The sequence below is a fragment of the Ostrea edulis genome, chromosome 7 (assembly GCF_947568905.1).
Source record: "Ostrea edulis chromosome 7, xbOstEdul1.1, whole genome shotgun sequence".
Lineage (NCBI taxonomy): Eukaryota > Metazoa > Mollusca > Bivalvia > Ostreida > Ostreidae > Ostrea > Ostrea edulis.
In genome coordinates this window covers 32,862,133-32,883,810 of record NC_079170.1, presented here as the reverse complement: position 1 = coordinate 32,883,810, position 21,678 = coordinate 32,862,133, and the positions used below count along the sequence as shown (strand labels likewise).

The 21,678-nt window shown below is 35.8% G+C and overlaps 1 protein-coding gene and 1 pseudogene across 1 annotated transcript; both read left to right on the top strand.

The window, feature by feature from the left end:
* The first annotated feature begins 5,771 nt into the window (after positions 1-5,771).
* Positions 5,772-21,279, top strand: LOC130048035 (putative ankyrin repeat protein RF_0381). The gene is made up of 3 exons (XM_056144024.1): positions 5,772-6,004; positions 7,896-7,979; positions 19,549-21,279. Exons 1-3 carry the CDS (start codon positions 5,833-5,835, stop codon positions 21,009-21,011), a joined length of 1,719 nt encoding a protein of 572 aa, XP_055999999.1. The 5' UTR covers positions 5,772-5,832; the 3' UTR covers positions 21,012-21,279.
* Positions 15,080-16,214, top strand: LOC130048036 (uncharacterized; annotated as a pseudogene).
* Positions 21,280-21,678: the final 399 nt, after the last annotated feature.

Below are 21,678 nucleotides of genomic sequence, written 5' to 3'. Positions count from 1 at the left end.
TCATGTCAAATTTCTGCTTATTACGATGTGCCGAGTTTGTAATAAACTTTTAACCTGGACATTGTTTAGTTTGTTTAGTTGGACTTCGTGTCCAATATGTGAATGAGACTCACAACAAACACGCCAAATACCTGTATTTTATTAGTCAAGGCTGCTAACGAGAACTTATGTTTTATGAATTAACAATGGGGAATCCTACAGGTATACGTATATAAGAGTTTAAATCTAGATGAAGGTCAGTTCCGCATGTACGTCACAACACTTGCCGCTTCTGTGCAACACCCTCTTTTCTCAGGAGCTTTATTCTGGATAATTTAGACCCTTTTTCTAGCACAGCTAGACTTATAAAATGTCAGAGGTTGCTTGTTAAATATTAAAATAGTAAACGTTCAGCGATAAGAGTTCTGACACTTTAAATATAAATCAGACGATATACATACCCGGCTGCACATGTACAATTTGCGGAGTGGACACGTCCAGTTACTTTGGACAGAGTTACCCAAACATTGTAATCGGGTTTGTTTTTGACAGAGTCCGTTGGTAATGATGGAACAACTTTAGCCCTGATAAAACAATGAGAGCATTCCTCATTTACAGCATGATATTGGAGATCATACACGTGCCGATCCTCGTAAAAAACCCGAGCTTTGAGCTGACGAGTTGCCATCATTTTTTGGGAATCGGTTGTTCTGTTTTGACTTAATACTAAATAATTGTACAAGTCGTTGTTGGAGATATTAGGAAATAAGTGAACGTCCGACTTCCAGTTCGATTTTAAAGATTCTGGATCAGGTAAAATTTCACTGAGGGGAGTCATTAACTTTTCAAAACGCCGAATACCATCACTTATAGCATCTGACACACTTGTTTCTGAGACAGTTTTTTTGTTCAGAAAAATCACACCCTTGACTCGTTCAAGGAGTTCTTGTTTGTTTCCACTGACCATTTCCTTACGTTCCCGAAGAAAAGATTTTAACTGTTTGATAGACCATTTTTCAATTTCAGCATCCATATTCGATATGTAACTCGAATTTCGCGCAGTATGATCGTGTTACTACCCGGAAGTTGTCATAAGCACACTAAATGTTAGAGTACAAAGAGAGATAACTCACGTTTTCGGATAGGCCTATATCTAAGTGTAACTGTACGGTGTTTTATTCGGAGATTTACTATTGGTATTTGGTGTGATTCAAATATCCTAACTTTTTATTTGAAATCCAATGTGATAGTTGTATAAATTCTTGTTAAATGCAAGAATGCTGTTCAACCTAAAGATAAGATTTTAAGATGGAATTGCAACCATACTTTGATATATTAAGATGTACGTTGACAGATTTTACATTAAGTTGATATGTAAATACTGTTCATTGCACATTTATTGTGTAATTCATTATATATAACAGTCATTTTGCTTATTTAATATATGCATGATGTATATGTAATGTGATTAAGCTACACAGGTCAGCTTTAAGTGTGAGTGGTGATGGTGGATTGCTGTGATTGTTTGAACAATTGGAACCTTGTTCACGCACACACCATATGAATGAGGTGGACATGTAGAAAATCATGCACAAGGTTGCAAAGCATTGGAAATAATAGGATTTAAAATGTTGACGCTTTTGATTGTATTGATTCATTGTATCGATCTTGTTTTAATGTCTCTCTCGAGAATTTTTCATTAATATGGAGACGTCACCAAGAACGGTAAATGGCCTCACATTTAGACCTTTGCTCGGCGCTGACGACCATTGAACAATGAAGTCTTTAGAGTGTCCCACCTACATCCATTTTTCAGGTCATCTCCGAGGACCCGTGACATTCACACCTGATGCCAAGCGTTTGGCGATGGAACTGTCACTACCTGTTTTAACAACTTTTAAAGTCTGTCGCGGCCGAGATTCGAACCCCAGCCTTCCGCATGCGGGGCGAACGCTCTGACCTCTAGACCACCGAGGCGGAAAAAGCTTTTGAAAGAGATTTCTTGCAATGTATTATCAGAACAGGGAATACTATATATTGTGAGTTGACAGGCTCTAGAATCCGTTTTGAGAATATAGTATAAGATAAAAAATATAATTATCAAACACAGATATATGTAAAGGTATTTATCAAATTGTATGATTTTGAAACTTGTGTATAGTGGATTATAAACGAAAAGTTTTATGCACATCATACGTGCATATCATTAGTAATTATATGTGATTGCTATGCTAATTTTTATAATATGAAACCAGGTAGTGAAAACATTAATACCTCTGTATCTATAGGAGACATTGCATATAACTTGCTAAAAGAAACACAGGAGTTGTCATCACTTTAACAAGGTCAAACTTTAAATGAACTGTAATAGTTTCTGCTGAACTGGTGGCCTGGATTGTAGTGACAGTCGTGTTCATGTTGTAGAATATTTCATGTCAGTAATGCTGCTTAGCTGTAGAGTGTTTAGCATCTTCCTGCAGAATTACAGGTCTGGGTCTAGTTGCACAAAAGTTAACTCTGTTTAGTAGGGGTATAGTAGCGTGACGTCATGTCCGGATCGAATTCCAGTATTGGTTCACATACTACTAGTTAACGCAATATACAAAATCCGTACAGTGTCAATTCTCCGGGACTACTTTCCCCTACGAATAATGATATTGGAGTTGTAGCGTAACGGAATATACTGAGCTGACCGAAGCTTGCACTGTATAAGTGTAAGAGTTAATGGAAAGTTAACTGTCAGTTAAAGTTAACTAACCTTCGTGCAACTGTTTCCAGTTAAGTTACCAACCAAATCATTGTTGTAGAAGGTCACCTATCGAGTGATTTAAGTTGTTTAAACTGTTATTTACGTTTGTTGATAAATCCTTTTTGTATGTCTAAAAGGGTGATTTCAGTTTTGATAGTAATTCCTTTTTGTAACATGGATATTTCATTGGTACATTGATGTATATGAAAGGTAAAGATAACGAACAGTGATCAATATCATAACTCCTATAAGCAATACAAAATAGAGAGTTGGGTAAACACGGGCCCCTAAATATACGATAGGTGGGATGAGGTGCCCGGAAGACTTACATTCCTCAATATGTCATACTTTTTCATTTGAAACGGGGAGGAATGTTGTGAAACGTGTTTATGTATATGAATTATCATGTTGAATGACCTTTGAACCTAGTGCAGTGTTTTATCAAGTGACCTGAAGCTCCAACGCATTTCCCCCCTCAGTTCGAAGTCAGCCGTGTAACCATAAAATACTACCTTTCCTTTGTCATCTTCTGTTGCATCTGCATATAGGCCAGGCGATTGCTGTCCTATCCAAGGTGAGGCGTTACACTTTATTCTAAATTATGTACAGTTGGTTACACGACAATACTAGGTCTATAAATGGAAATAGTGTAGGGATGACCGCGTATAACTTAGGAAACAAAGGTACACTTTTGTAAAGATCAATGTTAGATAAGACATCAAACGATTACACAAATGAAGAGTACAACACTGAGGTATACAATTCCGAGAAACATAACACACAAATAGAATAACGCGCGTTATGAACATTTGTTTGCTCACACCATTGCAGTTATGAAACTACATCTTTAAAAAATATTAATTCATTGCTTAAATATTTACATTTTTGAAACCTTTTTTTTAATGTGTGCATTTTTCATTCATATCTTAGATATCCGTCTAATCTTTAGGGTAAATAGCGATTAACGGAACAGCCATGGAAAGCAAAGTGGGACGTCATGACGTAAAAGAAAAGAGTGCGCAACGATGAAAAATGTGATAGTCCAATTTTTGAATGGATTTTCAATTAAATATCATAAACATTAACTTATTAATGAAGTTTACAGTTTGAACTACACTGTACGTGTGTATGTTTAAACGGTTAATATCTTATCAAATCTATCTAATTGTAAACAGCGTAGGTATAGTCATTATAGGTGTTAGTCGGTCATGTTGTCACTTCGAGAAATTGAAAGCACAAATACTGAAAAAAGAATTGTTGAAAAATCTGGCACTTGGATTAATTTTTTGTGTTTATTTGGTAATATGAACTTCTCTGGCATCGAATGAGAGGAACTTACGTTGTCTAAGTGTAGACAAGTGCAAATTGATTATTTTTATATTAATTTCCAATTTTGTCAGAACGTGATTGTTTTGGGTTTTTTCGGATGTAATTATAGTGCAGACGAGGACTGACGTCATTCTTACTTTACGCTGCAGCATAGACCACACCGCTACTTTGCCTTTTTCTTTATACCATGTTATACTATTAAGAACCCTTGCTGTTATACAGGTGTGTATATTATGTACATTTGCTACTTGTTACTTAGTCTGCAATAATGTAAATTATGATAATTGTGCATTTAATTGAATTCCATGATTTCGTCCCGAGTTGTGTATTCGGTGAACTAATTTCCCGCCATACGCAGTATGTGCGTTCTGGTAGAATATTTAGGTTGACAGAATTGATAGGACAATGAAGTAGGCAATTATATAATTTACCTTTCAGCTATAGTTATGCATAACGATATGAATGTCAATGTCACAACTTTATTTTGAGTTGCAATGTAATGAAAACAACCTCGTGGAATTTTGTATGTAGTATTCCGGAACGATTGTTTCCTCAGTTCGGAATTAGGTCGAGGTTCTGATTTTAGTGGGCGATATCAGTTACCTGTTTGTTTGTTTACCGATTAGTTTTCATTTGAACACCATAAGAGGTAATTGAATGCATTAACTGCATGAATAAGACTTCACAAAATGTAAATACTTATGATCGTCATTACATCATTACATTTTTATGTAATCTTTGTTCTTAATAAGGGATTAGCTTGTCTTGTAAACATTGACTTGTGACCCCCATATGATATATCAGTTTGATGGTGATTATGTTGATGGATAAGTCTATTACTTTTCTTGGCTGTATACATGTAGAGGTCTGCTTGTTGGTAGCGACTATGTATATTATTGATTTGAAGCAGTCAAGTTAGGTCTTAGGACGATTGTATATCAGAAGAGTCAGTATCTGTGTCATGTTAAGTTGACTAGTTTGAGTGTATTAGTGTTTACACTTTACCAGGAGTACATAATAGTATCATGTGTTATATTTAGTGTTGTTCTCGCTATATATACTTACATATGACTCTAGTGTTGAGTGGTTTGACCAAAGGTTGTGTGAACACATTACTTAAATAAACTACATGTATTAGGTTACTTTATTACATCACCAACCAACCATCATTCGATATACCTTTGTACATAATTCATAATTGTTGTTTACTGATTTGTACTTTGTTCTTTTTAGATCACTGCTGCCTTTTGGCATAATAAATTAAAGAAACGGACAAAAGTCTTGTCACTTGGCTACATAAGAATGGAATGGACAACATAGCATTGTCTGCACACGTGTGGCCGAGCACAGGAACTAGTTAAGTTGTCTGTAACAATAAAAGTAGGTGTCTATACGCCTTTAAAGGGGGATAACAATAATTTTATAAGGAGGTGGTATGGCGAGATACTATATCTGGTTCCTGTGGACCGAGATGCAGATGACATGCTCGACAGCGTTCATACGCCCAACAGATTTATAGCGATTCGGTCTTTACGTTTATAAGCAAATATACTTCAAAACTCTCTGATGCATTTTATTACAGGATAAAGGGTAAATGTAAATTTATATACATAGCTGAAGCTAAGAAATTAACACGATGCACGTTTGGATTATTTTTAACAAGTTTACCTGCCTGGATTTTTAAAATGACTATTGCCCTCCATATATCCTATATCTGTCGTAGTAGGTCTTCCATAAAAGATTAGGTTTTGATAACAACGTATTGAGTTTTAACCATGGATCAGCAAGGAGTAGTGGGATTATTTTTAGCACTGTTTATTGGAGTTGCGTATGTTTTCGAGATGAGGTTGGATAAAGTATATCAGGAAGGAATCAAACGAGACAAAGAGTTGTCAATCATTAAAATAAGAAATAAGGATTTAGAAGCGAAAGTACAATTGCTGAAAGGTAACTATGAAAGCTCATCGGGGACTATCCTTTTTTTGACTAATGAAATAAATATAGGATCTCCCATGGTTTGTGGTTTGATATGATTCACATTCATCGCGTTGCAAATTTACTATACCCGAACCTTGGCTTGAATATAAATCAAATCAAACCACAAAGCATGGTGTATTCTTTTTATCACATGTTAACCCCCCCCCCCCCCATCAGTTATTCATTTGCATTACTGTATTATTGGGACTTTTGCTTCGCTCTCGAAAATTTTGTAAACAGTCTATGTAAAATTGACGTTTGTTTGTGACATTACAAACAGTGTAGGATTGTTGATTGATTGTATTGGTTACGGCCATTGAGCAGTGAGGGTTCTTTAGCATGCGACACCTACTGCGACACGGGACATCCGTTCTTAAGGTCATCTCCGAGGACCCATGACATTCACACCTGATGCCGAGCGCTTGGCAATGGAACCGTCACTATCTGTTTTAACAACTTAGGTCTGTCGCGGTCGGGATTCGAGAAACATAATGTACTTATAATTGACTTTTATGTAAATGGGTGAATTCCACCGCATAAAGCATTTGGCAAACTTCGGCAATTTCCGGTGCCCTGCATCTAACCTCGGATGTATGACGTGAATTGATATATAGCTACGCCTCACATTTGTATAGCTCGGTTCCCGATGTCATCCGATATGCAAGCACCGGGAGCGGGAAGTCTCGGGAACCAGGCTAAACATTTGTAATGCGTCGTCTATTTACTCTCCCGGAAAGACTGTAGCTTTTAAAAAATGGTTATCAAAATGGCTTTATTGACTTTGTATTAGAAAACTGCCCCCTATTTGGAGAAAAAAAACCCCCACACCATAATTCTTAAAGAGAAACAGTTACAAACATTGAGAGTGTTATATGATGGAAAGGACTAGATTTCGCGGGAGCTGTCAGTAGTTCCAGTTGATCAGTGACGTTACACATGTTATATGTCACTGGTATACGTGTACGTATTGTAGTAGAAATTACCGTGATTGAGATGCAAGTATACAACTTCAGTATCAATCAGACGCTTTTGTGCTTACGTCATTAAACGTTTATGTGATCCAGACAGACGCTGTCAATTGCTATATAAAGAGCGATTGCGGCGGCTGCTCACAGTTGTCTGTCGATAGCCGAAGAAGAAGGAAGGCGAAAAGGTAATGAATTTAGTGTGCTCCATTTGCGGCTCTCAATATACTGCAGATATACCATTTGGGGTACATTGGGTTCCAAATCTAACATAATTCAGAGACAAAGAATAAATTGTTTGAAACACAAGTACAGTGTAAGGGGTCTGGGAGCATTAGAGGCTCGGAAACATAGTTTCAGACCTAATAGACAATCAGAGCACAGAAGCAGAATCTTAGAACCCGTATATTTTTCGGAATCATTGTTAATCATTGCTTTGTATAAACTGGCTAATTTATTTCTAACTGATTCTAGAGAAAGTTAAGTTATTTAAGAATCAATAATAGGTGTAGGGAACGTCAAGTAAAATTATCTATATATCTGGGGTATGAGAATACCCGAAACGTATTACAGTATTATGGCGGAAAACATCATATATCCGAGGTTAGATGGAATCGGCCGAGGTGACCCGAGTGTCGATAAAGGAGTAAACATGCGATAAAAAATTGATAGTATTTAGTATACTATCATGGTAAAGTGTCAATCACATGTACATTCCCTAATGTACTAATTCAAAAGTGTATCTAATAACAAATATAATTTTAATTGGTATTCCGAAACATTTAAAATTTTAGCAATCGTTCGAAATATTTTCCAAACGTTGTTCCTTTTTAACTACGAACTTTTACAAGCATTTAATTTAAGCGTTATCCCAAGAAATTGTTTCGACATTTTAGATGAAGGTGACCTGGAAGGAATCATACTGTTACTCGTTAAAAGAAGAAATGAGGATTTAGAAGCGAAAATACACATGCTGGAAGGTAAATTAATACTAAAGCTTATCATGGTCTATCCCGTTTTTGGACCAACATCGGTGACAGTGTACATGTTTTCTGTCTGCCTGTCTGATTCTTTTGTCTGTTTGTTTAAAACGTTCCCCTCCCTCATAAGTTTTAAACTAGTTTGTGAGGCATATTACCGTTATCTGCACCGCGGCGCAAATGATATTTGACATTATTGACGTTAATCTTGCTTATATATAATATTTTCTTTGCATTATCACCCATCAGATTAGTTGATAGTGATCGTAACGGATACTAAAAGTTCCCTTACTTTATATGCTGTCTCATAGTCCATAACATAACAGCTAGTTAACCAGTTTTATATCTTTATTGATTGATTGAATGCTTGTATGCATGCATGGTTGCTTGCTTGATTGACTGACTGGTGAAAAGCTACAATAAATATATAAAGAAAAGTGAATAAGATGAAATATTAATGTTATGAAAATCCGAAAAAGTATCGAATTTGCAATACATTTGACACAATAGATAAGCATACATACCTTCATTTCATATAGATAGATAGGTTTGCAAATATCTATTACATTTTTTAAATCAGCATATTTGCAGCATTATTACTCAGTTAAGTGATATATAGATATAATGTGTATGTTTATCCCCCCCCCCCCCCCCGTGATATCGTGTATACATTTTATGCACACAGTATATTTTATATTATGTTATCTATTTTTCTATTCTCTCATTTATCTGTCTATGAATGTAAAACGTATACGGTACCAATTTTGATGCACCAGATGCACCAATATGTTTTATACAGGACCACAATGTAAACTAGTCATTTGTACTAATTGTGCTACCCTGTCTAAATAAAAGAATTTATTATTATTATTATAACTTTGCGCACTTGATCATCATCACTTGTTACAAACTTGACAATAAGTCCCATTGGCCAAGAATTTCCAGAAAGTTCTTTATCGCAAACTAACACCACATCACCAGGTGACGGATTTCGTTGTGGTAGATTCTATTTCCGACGCATCTGTAGAGTTAATCTCAGCGAGATTCGTCGAGGCTGGATATTTGAACTGACGCCTCTTCCGAATCTAAAACCAGTGTCACATAAAGTGATTCGGGAAATCTTGCCTGAACTTCGGCCGCTTGTTGCGATTAAAATGGGTTAAATTGAATTACTTGTCCGCTTCAACTTTTCGCCTTAGACATCCTATTAACTTCCTATCACAATGAAACATGCATTTCTTACCTTTAGATGGTGTAAATCCCACAGTAATTCAAGTTGGCTATTTTCGAAGCCATTGCAAACGGCCACCATTTCATATTTTACCTTCTCAACACTGAAGAGTTCCGATATACTATTTCATGACAATTTGTACTATGATTGGAAATACAGAACTAACGGGTTGACAATTACTTTGTACAAAGCATTTAAGCATAAAAATTAAAAGCAATAGAAAGAAAACTGTAATATTTAATCAATCTATATGAAGGCGTCCTAAACTATCGGAACTCTTCAGTGTTGAGAAGGTAAAATATGAAATGGTGGCCGTTTGCAATGGCTTCGAAAATAGCCAACTTGAATTACTGTGGGATTTACACCATCTAAAGGTAAGAAATGCATGTTTCATTGTGATAGGAAGTTAATAGGATGTCTAAGGCAAAAAGTTGAAGCGGACAACTAATTCAATTTAACCCATTTTAATCGCAACAAGCGGCCGAAGTTCAGGCAAGATTTCCCGAATCACATTATGTGACACTGGTCTGAGATTCGGAAGAGGCGTCAGTCCAAATATCCAGCCTCGACGAATCTCGCTGAGATTACTGTAGAGTGTTCAAGGTCGGTTTTCCAGCGTTTCCAAAATATGAATGATAAGTGTTGGTTTCTCTCCTCCACTGTGTACGCAACAGCTCAGTCGGATTTACATGCTCTAGGATTGACATGGTATCCTTAACATTGGTTCTTTGGATAAGCAAAGTTGAAGGGGATAACACATGTGAATTTTCAGGATCTGTAGAAACCGACACTAGTGGTATAGAATTGATTATAGAAGAGGCTTCTACCGGAAATGTTGTGAGCACCTCATGAGTTAAATTCCTGGATCCTTAGTCAAATAGTATTGCATCTAGTAATCCCAATCATACGTTCCCACACTCCTTCCATTTGAGAGGAGTGGGGTGGGTTGATGCAATGCGCAAATCTGCACGCACTGTTTTTCCGGATTTATCAACCCCATCACATTTCGATCAAAGCATATAAAACTTATACGGTACCAATTTTGATGCACCAGATGCGCATTTCGACAAATAATGTCTCTTCAGTGATGCTCAACCGAAATGTTTGAAATCCGAAATAACTATGAAGTTTTAGATCTAAATATAGCCAAAAATAGCGTGCCAAACAAGTGGAGCCAAATTCGTCCAAGGATAAGAGCTATGCATGAGGGAGATGATCCTTAATTTTGAAATGAATTTCTAAATTTTATAACAGCAATTAAATATACATCCGTATTTTCAAGCTAGTAACGAAGTACTTAGCTACTGGGCTGTAGAGACCCACGGGGACTAACAGTCCACCAGCAGAGGCCTCGACCCAGGGGTAATATTGTAAAACTTATACGGTACCACTTTTAATGCACCAGATGCGCATTTCGACAAATAATGTCTCTTCAGTGATGCTCAACCGAAATGTTTGAAATCCGAAATAACTATGAAGTTTTAGATCTAAATATAGCCAAAAACAGCGTGCCAAACAAGTGGAACCAAATTCGTCCAAGGATAAGAGCTATGCATGAGGGAGATAATCCTTAATTTTGAAATGAATTTCTAAATTTTATAACAGGAATTAAATATATTGTTAGATCTATTGTTACAAGATATCTGAAGAAGCAGACATATCGGCCTCAAAAGGATTTGTGCGTTTGAACGGCAAGTTTACATCTAAAATTAAGTCATGCACTTGTCAGATATCACGAGCGAGATGCAGTATGGGCTGGGGAGTGTTTTCAATATTTTGTGCAGAGATGACTTGTGTGGTTGTATCAGCCAAGTATTCTCTGGAAGAAGAAATAGCAAAGGTGCTTCCGATATCAACATCAAAGTGACCATAGGTTAGTATATGAATATTCAACACCCCATTCAATAATGATTATAAGCTTTAACCTACCCCATACATTACTGTCCCAAGATTAGTAAATTTTGTCAGAGTGATAGCATAGTGTTTTAGATTTTAAAAAAGTAGCTTAAAAGTTTTGCTCTTCAATAAAATAAATCTACTGTTATGTTCCTTTAAAGTAACTCCATACTCGCAGTTTTATCTGATACAAGTTTGAAAAATGTATTTATTTCAATTCATTAGAGTTAAAACTAACAAATTATCAAATAAAATGCATAGGTCATCACACTTTTTACATGTAAGACACGAGACATACATAAACAAAATCATATATCGCTGTCAGAAATTGCAATTTTCCTTAAACAGCTTTATCAAAATTTCATACAAACTGGTTATGACGATATAGTAACATTCATAACAATTTCATAAAACAGTATCTTCACAAAAATATACAAAATGTCTGTAAAAATATTTTGTTTTGTTTGTTTTGATGTTTTCCGCCCCACTCAACAATTTTTCAGTTATATGGTGGCGCCCAGTTTTTATTGGTGGAAGAGAGAACCCAGATACAAAATCTGATGACATCACAGAAGGGTGGAATTACTTTAAGAGATATTTTTGATAATTCCTTTTCAGACCCCATGTGTTCAATCTCAAAATGTTCTACAAAAAATTGCAAGACTTATGATATACCGATCACTAGAAATTCATTAAGTAGTAATCTCACTGGACGTAGTTTCTGTACCAAAACTTTTGATAATTTGACTTGTAAATCTTCTAACGTTGTCTACGCCATTGAGTGTAACCTGTGTGGCTTAATCTATGTGGGAGAAAACAAGGGTTCATTTAATAAAAGAATATCGGGGCACAGATTGCAAATAAATAATGGTGGTAACCAACTTCGTTACAAGCATTTCATTGCACCGGACCACTCCATCTTGTCCATGAGGGTAAGGTTTCTGGGAAAAATTTACCATCACGCAAACAATTCAACATTAAGCACCCCTTTTCGTAGGCAACGAGAAGATCACTGGATCAGAACCCTAGTCACTGTATTTCCATATGGATGCAATGATAAAGTATATGATGTGGGAAATTTGACTAGTCCATAAGGAAATAACGTGAATGTGATGGGACTCTTTCCCTATACCCAAAGACGGAAAGGGAGTAATGTACATCGTTCATATAAAAGGCCAAGTATAAATGATGTCACGTTTGATTCACATTTGCCTTACGTCAACAGACAATTAGGTCCACATCATATTCGTACAAAACTTTACTCTGTTCCATTGAGGATTTTACATACTTTATTTGAAGAAACTACGGCTAGTCTATACTTGGATTTTTCAACACCTGAATATAGACTTAACTCTATGATTATGGATGTTGCCTATCACAGGTTCTTTAAACCAGCACGGGTCATGGACGATATTCCTTCCAAATCATGACGCCAGTTCCTTAAGTTCAAATTTACAAAGGAATAGATACCATCAACATAAGCAACATTCTCCGTCATAAAAGGGTTCAGTCGTGTATTCCAACTTATTTAAGTTCAAGTCTACATTCTGTATTTCCTACAGCTATACTTCTACTATTGCATCCAATATTTTTAATTATAAGCAAAATTTGCAATGCCCAGATATAGACCATCTTATACGTAATCCACCAAGGTGTTCTTGTTCTTCATCTTCTTTCAACTATAGTCCAGCTGGACATGTCATTACTGGTGATGTTGATATAGTTGAAAATGACATCATATGACTTATTCTAAAAGGTCCTAATTACAGAGAACCTTGGTCTTTTAATTGGTGACAGAGCTTAATCTCTATTATGAATTATGTCGAAGATTATGCCAGACGATGGGCTAAATATGAAAAAGACCTTGATACATTGTCAGAATGGAATAAAAGTATAAAAGGAATATTAAATCCCCGCATTAGACATAATAAAAGAAAAGTACGTACCATCTATCCTTCTGTGTTTAGTAAACCAGAAGTGATGAAAGAATTAGATAGGTTACATGAGGAATATGTTTTGCTTCCAGCTGACAAAGCTAGTGAGAGCATTGTCTTTGTTTGTAAGGCTCATTATTACAAGTGTATTTTAAACGAACTTGGTATTAATTCCTTTTTTGGTAATCGTACTTATACTCGAACTGCCCTTTCAAAACAGGACGTTCTTCAAAACCATGTTTCAGTTTTAGACACATTTGAAATCCCAGTCAAAGGGTCGAATAAATATAATTTACCGTACCTATACTGGATTCCTAAACTACATAAAAACCCCTACAAACAAAGATACATTGCTGGATCCCGAAAGTGCTCTACGAAACCCCTATCTTTGCTCCTCACGAAAATATTAACAGCTGTGAAGGAAAAACTTCAAACTTACTGTGCGACTACATATGCCAGAAGTGGTGTTAATCAAATGTGGATCCTAAAACATTCCAAAGAACTTTTAGTAAACTTGAAATCGCAAAACTTTTCTCAAAGCAATAACATAAAAACTTACGACTTTTCAACACTATACATGACCATTCCTTACAATGAATTAAAGACGAGACTTTTTGACATCATAGGCAGTTGCTTCTACAACAAAAATGGAAAAAGTAAATATTCATATCTAGTGATCAATCATCCATCAACTTACTTTGTTAAACACCGCTCTGATTCCACGAACAAGTACTCTGAAGTTGAAATATCAAAAATTGACTATATCTTCGTGGTCTTTGTTGATCGGGTCTTCCAACACTCTGTTGGAATTCCCATGGACACGAATTATGCTCCTTTGGTACCTGACCTGTTTCTATATTCATATGAAGCAGAATTTATTCAAAAACTTATACACAAGAAGAAAACATCTCTTGTTGTGACCTTGAATTCGACATTTAGATATATCGACGACGTTTTGTATATTAGCAAAACTTTTCATTGATGTGTCGATTCGATATATCCCTGTGAACTCGAAATAAAAGACACCACGAAGTCGCCCACTTCCGCTTCATATTTAGATATTTTATTGAAAGCAGACATCAACGGCACACTGACAACTTATCTTCATGACAACGGGATGATTTCAGCTTCACCATCGTCAACTTCCCATATTTATGTAGCAATATTCCATCATCACCTGTATATGGTGTTTATATCTATCAACTGATTCGATATGCAAGAGTTTGTTCTCCTTATGGTCAGTTTTTAATTCGAAACAGGCTGCTGACAAAAACGTTAATGGTGCAGGGGTTCCAATAGTCTCATTTAAAGTCAGGATGTCGTAAATTCTATGGTCGTTATAACGATCTAGTTTGCCAATTCAACCTATCATTGGGTCAAATGATGTCTGCCGTGTTTGATACCGATTGTTAGGCCGTTCTTGGCACACTGATTTTTACTACGGATGACTCCGTTTACCTGATCAAGATATAAGGCTCACGGCGGATGTGACCAGTCGACAGGGGAGGCTTATTCGTCTTAGACACCTGATCCCACCTCTGGTGTATCCAGGGGTCCGTGTTTGCCCAACTATCTATTTAGCATTGCTTATAGTTCGTTTACTTCACCTTTCATAGGAGTTATGAGATTGATCATTGTTCTTTATCTTCACCTTTTATTTACAGATTAATAAAGATCCATTATTACCTCCTGGGAAAATAACACAGAATAAGGCAATGTACAAGGAGAAAAGAAAGCTGTGGCAGAAAAGAAATAACTCCAAAATATCTCTAAAATGTAGACGGCTGTTTTTAAGGTAATTAACAGATCAGATAAGGAAACCTTGACCTTGACGTACTACCTAATCAACATCTTCTGAACTATCTGGGGTAGAGCGTTCATATTTTGTATATCGATTCTTTATGGCAAGATGTCAAGGTTCATCAAATACATGTACCTTCAAGTAGTTCTGAAGAAAAATTTAAAAATATTCAAAAATGACCCCATTCCTTTATTGCACTAAAATTAATTTGCCAAAGTAATTCACTGCCTACAGATGATTGAAATAAGCCCAATTAGTGGATTATGATCAACTAGAAAAAAAGAATGAATGAAATCACACTATTTTGCAATGATTTGTCCCCCTGTATTTGCAACCCTATAACCTATTGTAGTAACATCACACCAACATGTATTTTAATTGTCACCATGATGTGCCTGTCAAAAACATACAGTGTATACATACATGTTTACAATTTATAATCAACTAAAAATAATTCACCTATTTCAAAAAAAGAATGTCCAGCATGAGACAGCTAAGGCAATTAAGAAGGGACAGACTTATCAAAGCAAAATGTATGCCTCCGACGCTCCAGACACAGAGTCCATTCCACATATACAGTCTCTATCTGATTTGCAGAACTTTGCTGTCTTTGACATACATGTAGAAGCAACATGTCAGCATAAGATGGAAAGGAGATTTTTAATGTATACACTGGCCCTCGACAGCCATCAACCAGAAAGCAACTGCGATTACAGGATTATCATACTGTTTCCATAAGAAACAGATGTTTCTATATGGAAAAGAAGTTTGCAGTGTCGGTATCCATCAAGCATTGTTAAGTGTTTTTTTTGTGTTTTAGTTTTTAGATTTTCTGAAATTGAAAATACTTGTAGGCCACAATAATGGATTTTACGATATTCCTATTTTGTCAAGCTACTTTTGGAATTTGGACTTTTTTCAACTTTTCTTCAGCTATTCAGTGGCTGTATAGATGCATAAATAATCAATTACAAGCAGACAACCCTTATCAAGAAATTGCCTGGTATAGAGTATGATGCGCATAATGCATTTGGAAGACGTTTGAAGTTTACATAAACTATTTGATGAAAAACGGCTTAGTGATTGAAAAAATATTGACATATTTCCTTTTCATGCAGCAAAATTAGAACGCAGCAATGGTGGAGTGATGCAGTAAAGAGAATATTTCAAAGGTGATCCAGATCATGGTGTGAACAGTGTTTTAGTAGAGCGTGGTTTTAAAGGGAGGACTGTTTGTGCCATCAAAACTTTTTAAAGACATGTCTCTAACAGAGGAATAGAAAATGTGAAAACTAGTGTTTAGATATTTTGCTTTGTAAATGATGCTTGTTCTTTTTTAAAAAAACAAAACAAACATTAAACTGAAAATTGAGGAAATACCTGTAAGATAACGGTTTTAGCTCACCTGAATTGAAAGCTCAGGTGAACTTTTCTGATCACTCATTGTCCTTCTGTCTGTCTGTCCATCCATCTGAAACATTATTATTGTACGTTCTATCTGTCAGTAACAAAATCTTTAAAACTCCTTCTTAATAAGTACCATTCTGATTCCTTTCAAATTTGGTATGAAGCATCTTTGGGAAAAAGATTGTCATTAATTGCAGGACTCCAGCATGCTTGCAGTTTAAGGGGCTGGGCAAAAATTAATGATTTTTCAAACATCTTCTTTTCTACAACTGTACATCTATCATACATATAGTCATGTAGAGCAGGAAATTAAGGCCTCCACCAAAATTGTAAATTTAATGATCTAAGAGGTAGAGATTCTCACTGTAAAAAAAGGGCCTTCATGTAACGTATTTCATCAACATGGGTACCTTTAGGGTAGGTGGGGGCATTTAAGGTTTAAGAACATATCTTGTTTTATATATTGTTGCTTGAAATTAGAATTCAGCTGAGGTATTCATAACAGGAATTTTTTCAAGGTTTCAGAGTCCTTGGGGCTAGTGATTGATACTTTTGACTAAACCTCAGGTGATCAATAAGGTCTATGAGCCTTTGTTTTCATGTACAAGGGTGTGTTCACTTTCATACTGGAACTTCAATATAACAGTCATTATTTTTGTAGACCGTTCTTGGCACACTGATTTTGACTACGGTTATCTCCGTTTATCTGATCAAGATGTAGGGCTCACGGTGGATGTGACCGGTCGACAGGGGATGTTTACTCTTCCTAGGCACCTGATTCCACCTCTGGTATATCCAGGGGTTCGTGTTTGCCCAACTATATATTTTTTATTGCTTATAGGAGTTTTGAGATTGATCACTGTTCGTTATCTTCACCTATCATTGTACAACAATGACATTGGTCACATTGATGTTGAATCTTTTCTCCATCTTTTTCCTCAATGCACAAAGTGCAGTTCATTATGTCTTTGTTCCTACTTATGCTTTCTCCTCCATATCATGCAGTACATTAAAGGGAGTGGGGTGTAATTTAGACTACTTTCAATTTGGGGAGTTGATGGACATATGTTAGTGGATATTTATTTTAAACAAAAACAGATATAAATATTTTTGTTCAACTATCTATTTTGCATTGCTTATAGGAGTTATGAGATTAACCACTCTTCGTTATTTTCACCTTTCATTTGTTGGAATTTTTATACGCCCGTCTTAAGACGGGACGTATTATGGTATGGTGTTCATGTCCGTCCGTCTGTCCGTCTGTCCGTCCGTCTGTTAGCTTTTTCGTGTCCGACCCGTGACTTAAATACTACAAGGCCTAGAATCATCAAACTTTGTCTGTAGATACATCTTGGGTAGAAGGTGTGTCGCACATTAAAACCAGGTCACTGTGACTTTTCATTAAGAAGATACCCGTCTGTCCGTCCGTCTGTTAGCTTTTTCGTGTCCGACCCGTAACTTAAATACTACAAGGCCTAGAATCATCAAACTTTGTCTGTAGATACATCTTGGGTAGAAGGTGTGTCGCACATTAAAACCAGGTCACTGTGACTTTTAATTAAGAAGATATCCGTCTGTCCGTCCGTCTGTTAGCTTTTTCGTGTCCGACCTGTAACTTAAATACTACAAGGCCTAGAATCATCAAACTTTGTCTGTAGATACATCTTGGGTAGAAGGTGTGTCGCACATTAAAAGCAGGTCACTGTGACTTTTCATTAAGAAGATATCCGTCTGTCCGTCCGTCTGTTAGCTTTTTCGTGTCCGACCCGTAACTTAAATACTACAAGGCCTAGAATCATCAAACTTTGTCTGTAGATACATCTTGGTTAGAAGGTGTGTCGCACATTAAAACCAGGTCACTGTGACTTTTCATTAAGAAGATATGGCCATATATGGCAAAAACTTGTCCGGCTCATAACTTGAAAACTATTAGACCTAAATTCACCAAAATTGGTCAACTAATGCATCTTAGGTAGAAGGTGTGTCGCATCCTACTTTAAGGTCACTGTGACATTTAATTAAGGTGATATTAAAAAAAATGTTTTAATGGGTACAATCTATACTGTTAACAATATGTGACGGGCGTATAATGTGCCGTGACGGTGCACTTTATTTATGTGATAAATCTCTATTTTAAAGTATCAAATATGATGATGTATGATTAATTTATATATTCTCATTAAATGCCAGAAGAGATAGTTGAAATTCAAAGTACATACTTCTGTATTATATTCCCTCATTTATAAATGTTAAATGCAAAGAATCACGGAATTTCAGCAATATTGTTTGGATAGATTCTGTACAATACCTTTTAATTCTTAAGAAATTGTTTAGTTTGTTAAAAGGCGGTGGGGTTAGAAATTTGTTGCTAGTTTCATATTGAATCCCATTATGGTGTATGATTTGTTTTATTAAATTTAATTTACTAATTATTAACTACTTAATGAAATAAAATAAGAAATTTGATGGGTAATTCTTATGCAGTTGGTACACAAATTGTGAGCTATTTCAAAGTAAATAGCCAATACAGCATTGTTGAAGTAATCCTATTGAATGCTTATAATGATCGCTGAATTTGAATTTGATGTGAAATATACAATCAAATGAAAGGTTGTTTTAAACCATATATGACAAGTTACGATTCTTTTTACACTAAAAATGTTATAGCTCTTCTTCTATATTGCATTCAACTTATTTTTCTTCACTTTTTACAATTTACACAGACAAAAGAAGGTGTTATCAAAATCGCCATATTTCTAAAAAAAAAAAAAAAAAAAAAAAAGAGGTCGATTATCTACCTTGATTCTTAATATGTTTTATATCAAAGCCTCGCCAAAACATATACCAAAATTGAAAACTTCAATGATTATTTTTTTTTAGTGTCAAACTAGCAATATCTACCTTAAGCATAAACTAATTTGACTATGCTTTTACTAGTTTTTGCATTTAAATTCATATTGGTACATGTAATTTTGAATTTTTTCTCAAAATATCTAAATGACTTTGATGGTGTCAATAAAATGTTTAATAGAGTTGGGTAGGAAATTCATTTCTCAGAAATAGGCTTTTCGGTCTAAGACTCGTCCTATGCTTTAAATCTTGTTAACTCGGTGGGATTTTCCTATCCCAAACTCGTATTAATGGAGGATCCTATTAGTTATATATGTATTGTGGCTCCTATACAGTGTTTTCTTAAACCTTCTGTTTGTATCAATTTTATCTTTAGTCTTTAGATTTCATAATACAGAAAACCTAACTCAGAGTAACGAAATCATTTATTCAATTCTCTGTAATTCATAGGAAATGTAGGAGACATCACCTCTTTACAAACACCGACTGATAACGAACAGAATTACTACAAGGGAGAAGATATTCCTAATGCATTAAATGAAGCTTGCAAGAATGTGAAGTTAGAAACGTGTGAATATCTTATCCAAATATACCCCGAACTTCTACTCAGTGTAGATAATGATGGAGGGAATACTGCTTTATACGCCGCTCACAGAGGAAACGTTAAAATTCTACAACTACTGGCAGATAATAAAGTAGACGTTAAACATAAAGACAATAACGGCTGGAACATTCTTCACACGGCATGTAGAAACTCTCACTTAGAAATGAGTCGTTATATCATCCAAACATACCCTGACCTTCTACACAGTGTAGATAATGATGAATGGAATGCTGCTCTACACGCTGCTCGGGGAGGAAACGTTAACATTTTAAAACTACTGGCAGATAATGAAGTAGACGTCAAACATAAAAGTAAAACTGGATGGAACATACTAAGCGTGGCAGGTATATATGCTAACTTCGAAATGAGTCGTTATATCATCCAAACATACCCTGACCTTCTACACAGTGCAGATAATGATGGATGGAATGCTGCTCTACACGCCGCTAGAGGAGGAAACGTTAAAATCCTACAACTACTGGCAGATAATGAAGTAGACGTCAAACATATAAATAAATACAGCTGGAACATTCTTCACGTGGCATGTAGGCAGTCTAACGTAGAGATGAGTCGTTATATCATCCAAACATACCCCGACCTTCTACACACCGTCAATAATGCTGGATGGAATGCTGCTCTACACACCGCTCGTGGAGGAAACGTTAAAATCCTTCAAATACTGGCGGATAATGAAGTAGACGTCAAACATAAAGATAATGACGGCTGGAACATTCTTCACGTGGCATTTCTCAAATCTAATTTAAAAATGAGTTGTTATATTATCCAAACATACCCCGACCTTTTTCACAGTGTAGATAATGATGGATGGAATGCTGCTCTACACGCCGCTAGAGGAGGAAATGTCAGAATTCTACAACTACTGGCATATAATAAAGTAGACGTTAAACATATAAATAAATACAGCTGGAACATTCTTCACGTGGCATGCAGACACTCTAATTTAAAAATGAGTCGTTATATCATCCAAAGATACCCTGACCTTCTACACAGTGTAGATAATGATGGATGGAATACTGCTCTACACGCCGCTAGAGGAGGAAACGTTAAAATTCTACAACTACTGGTAGATAAAAAAGTAGACGTCAAACATAAAAACAAATACGGCCGGAACATTCTTCACGTAGTCTGTAAACACTCTAACTTAGAAATGAGTCGTTATATCATCCAAAAATATCCTGATCTTCTCCACAGTAAAGATTATAATGGGCAGAATGCTGCATTCTTCGCCGTTCAAGGAGGGAACGCTAAAATTTTACAACTGCTGACCGATAATGGAGTGAAAACATAAACAAAAAACTAACACAAGTTTTATTTTATTGAGTGTGTATACTGTTAGAATCCATGTATGTAGAAACGTAATAGCTATTTGATGAGGAACGTACAATTGTGCTCTAATGGAATGAAGTGTTATGGAAGTACACGTGGTATATAGCGCGTCATGTGACGGTGTACATCGCTCCGTTTGGGGTGAATTAACAGTTGGGTCCAGTTCTTTCGTTCGTATTTTAATTATACGATGTTGTTTATATTTGAATAAACATATCACAATGCTTCAACCGTGACAGGTTTTTTTTTTTTTAGAAAGTAGCGATTTTTTTTTTCAATATCATGATTCATGATGTGTAAATGAGAGAGAGAGAGAGAGAGAGAGAGAGAGAGAGAGAGAGAGAGAGAGAGAGAGAGAGAGATGTACCATGAGCTAATATGGGCTTGATCAAACCTTAGTTGTTACCTATTTAAACCTATTTGATTGCCTTAAACTGGAATTAAAATGGAAATCAATCAATGTATATGTGCTGGCAAACTGGACAAAATATGACACATGTACCATTTGATGAAAAATCTACCTCTCGAAATGCATGTTGGATACGGTTGATATACAGTGAAACTTCTCTAAACCCGCCGGTTTGGAGGGTGGCTGGTTAACCGAGAATTTAGCATCTAGAGACATTTTA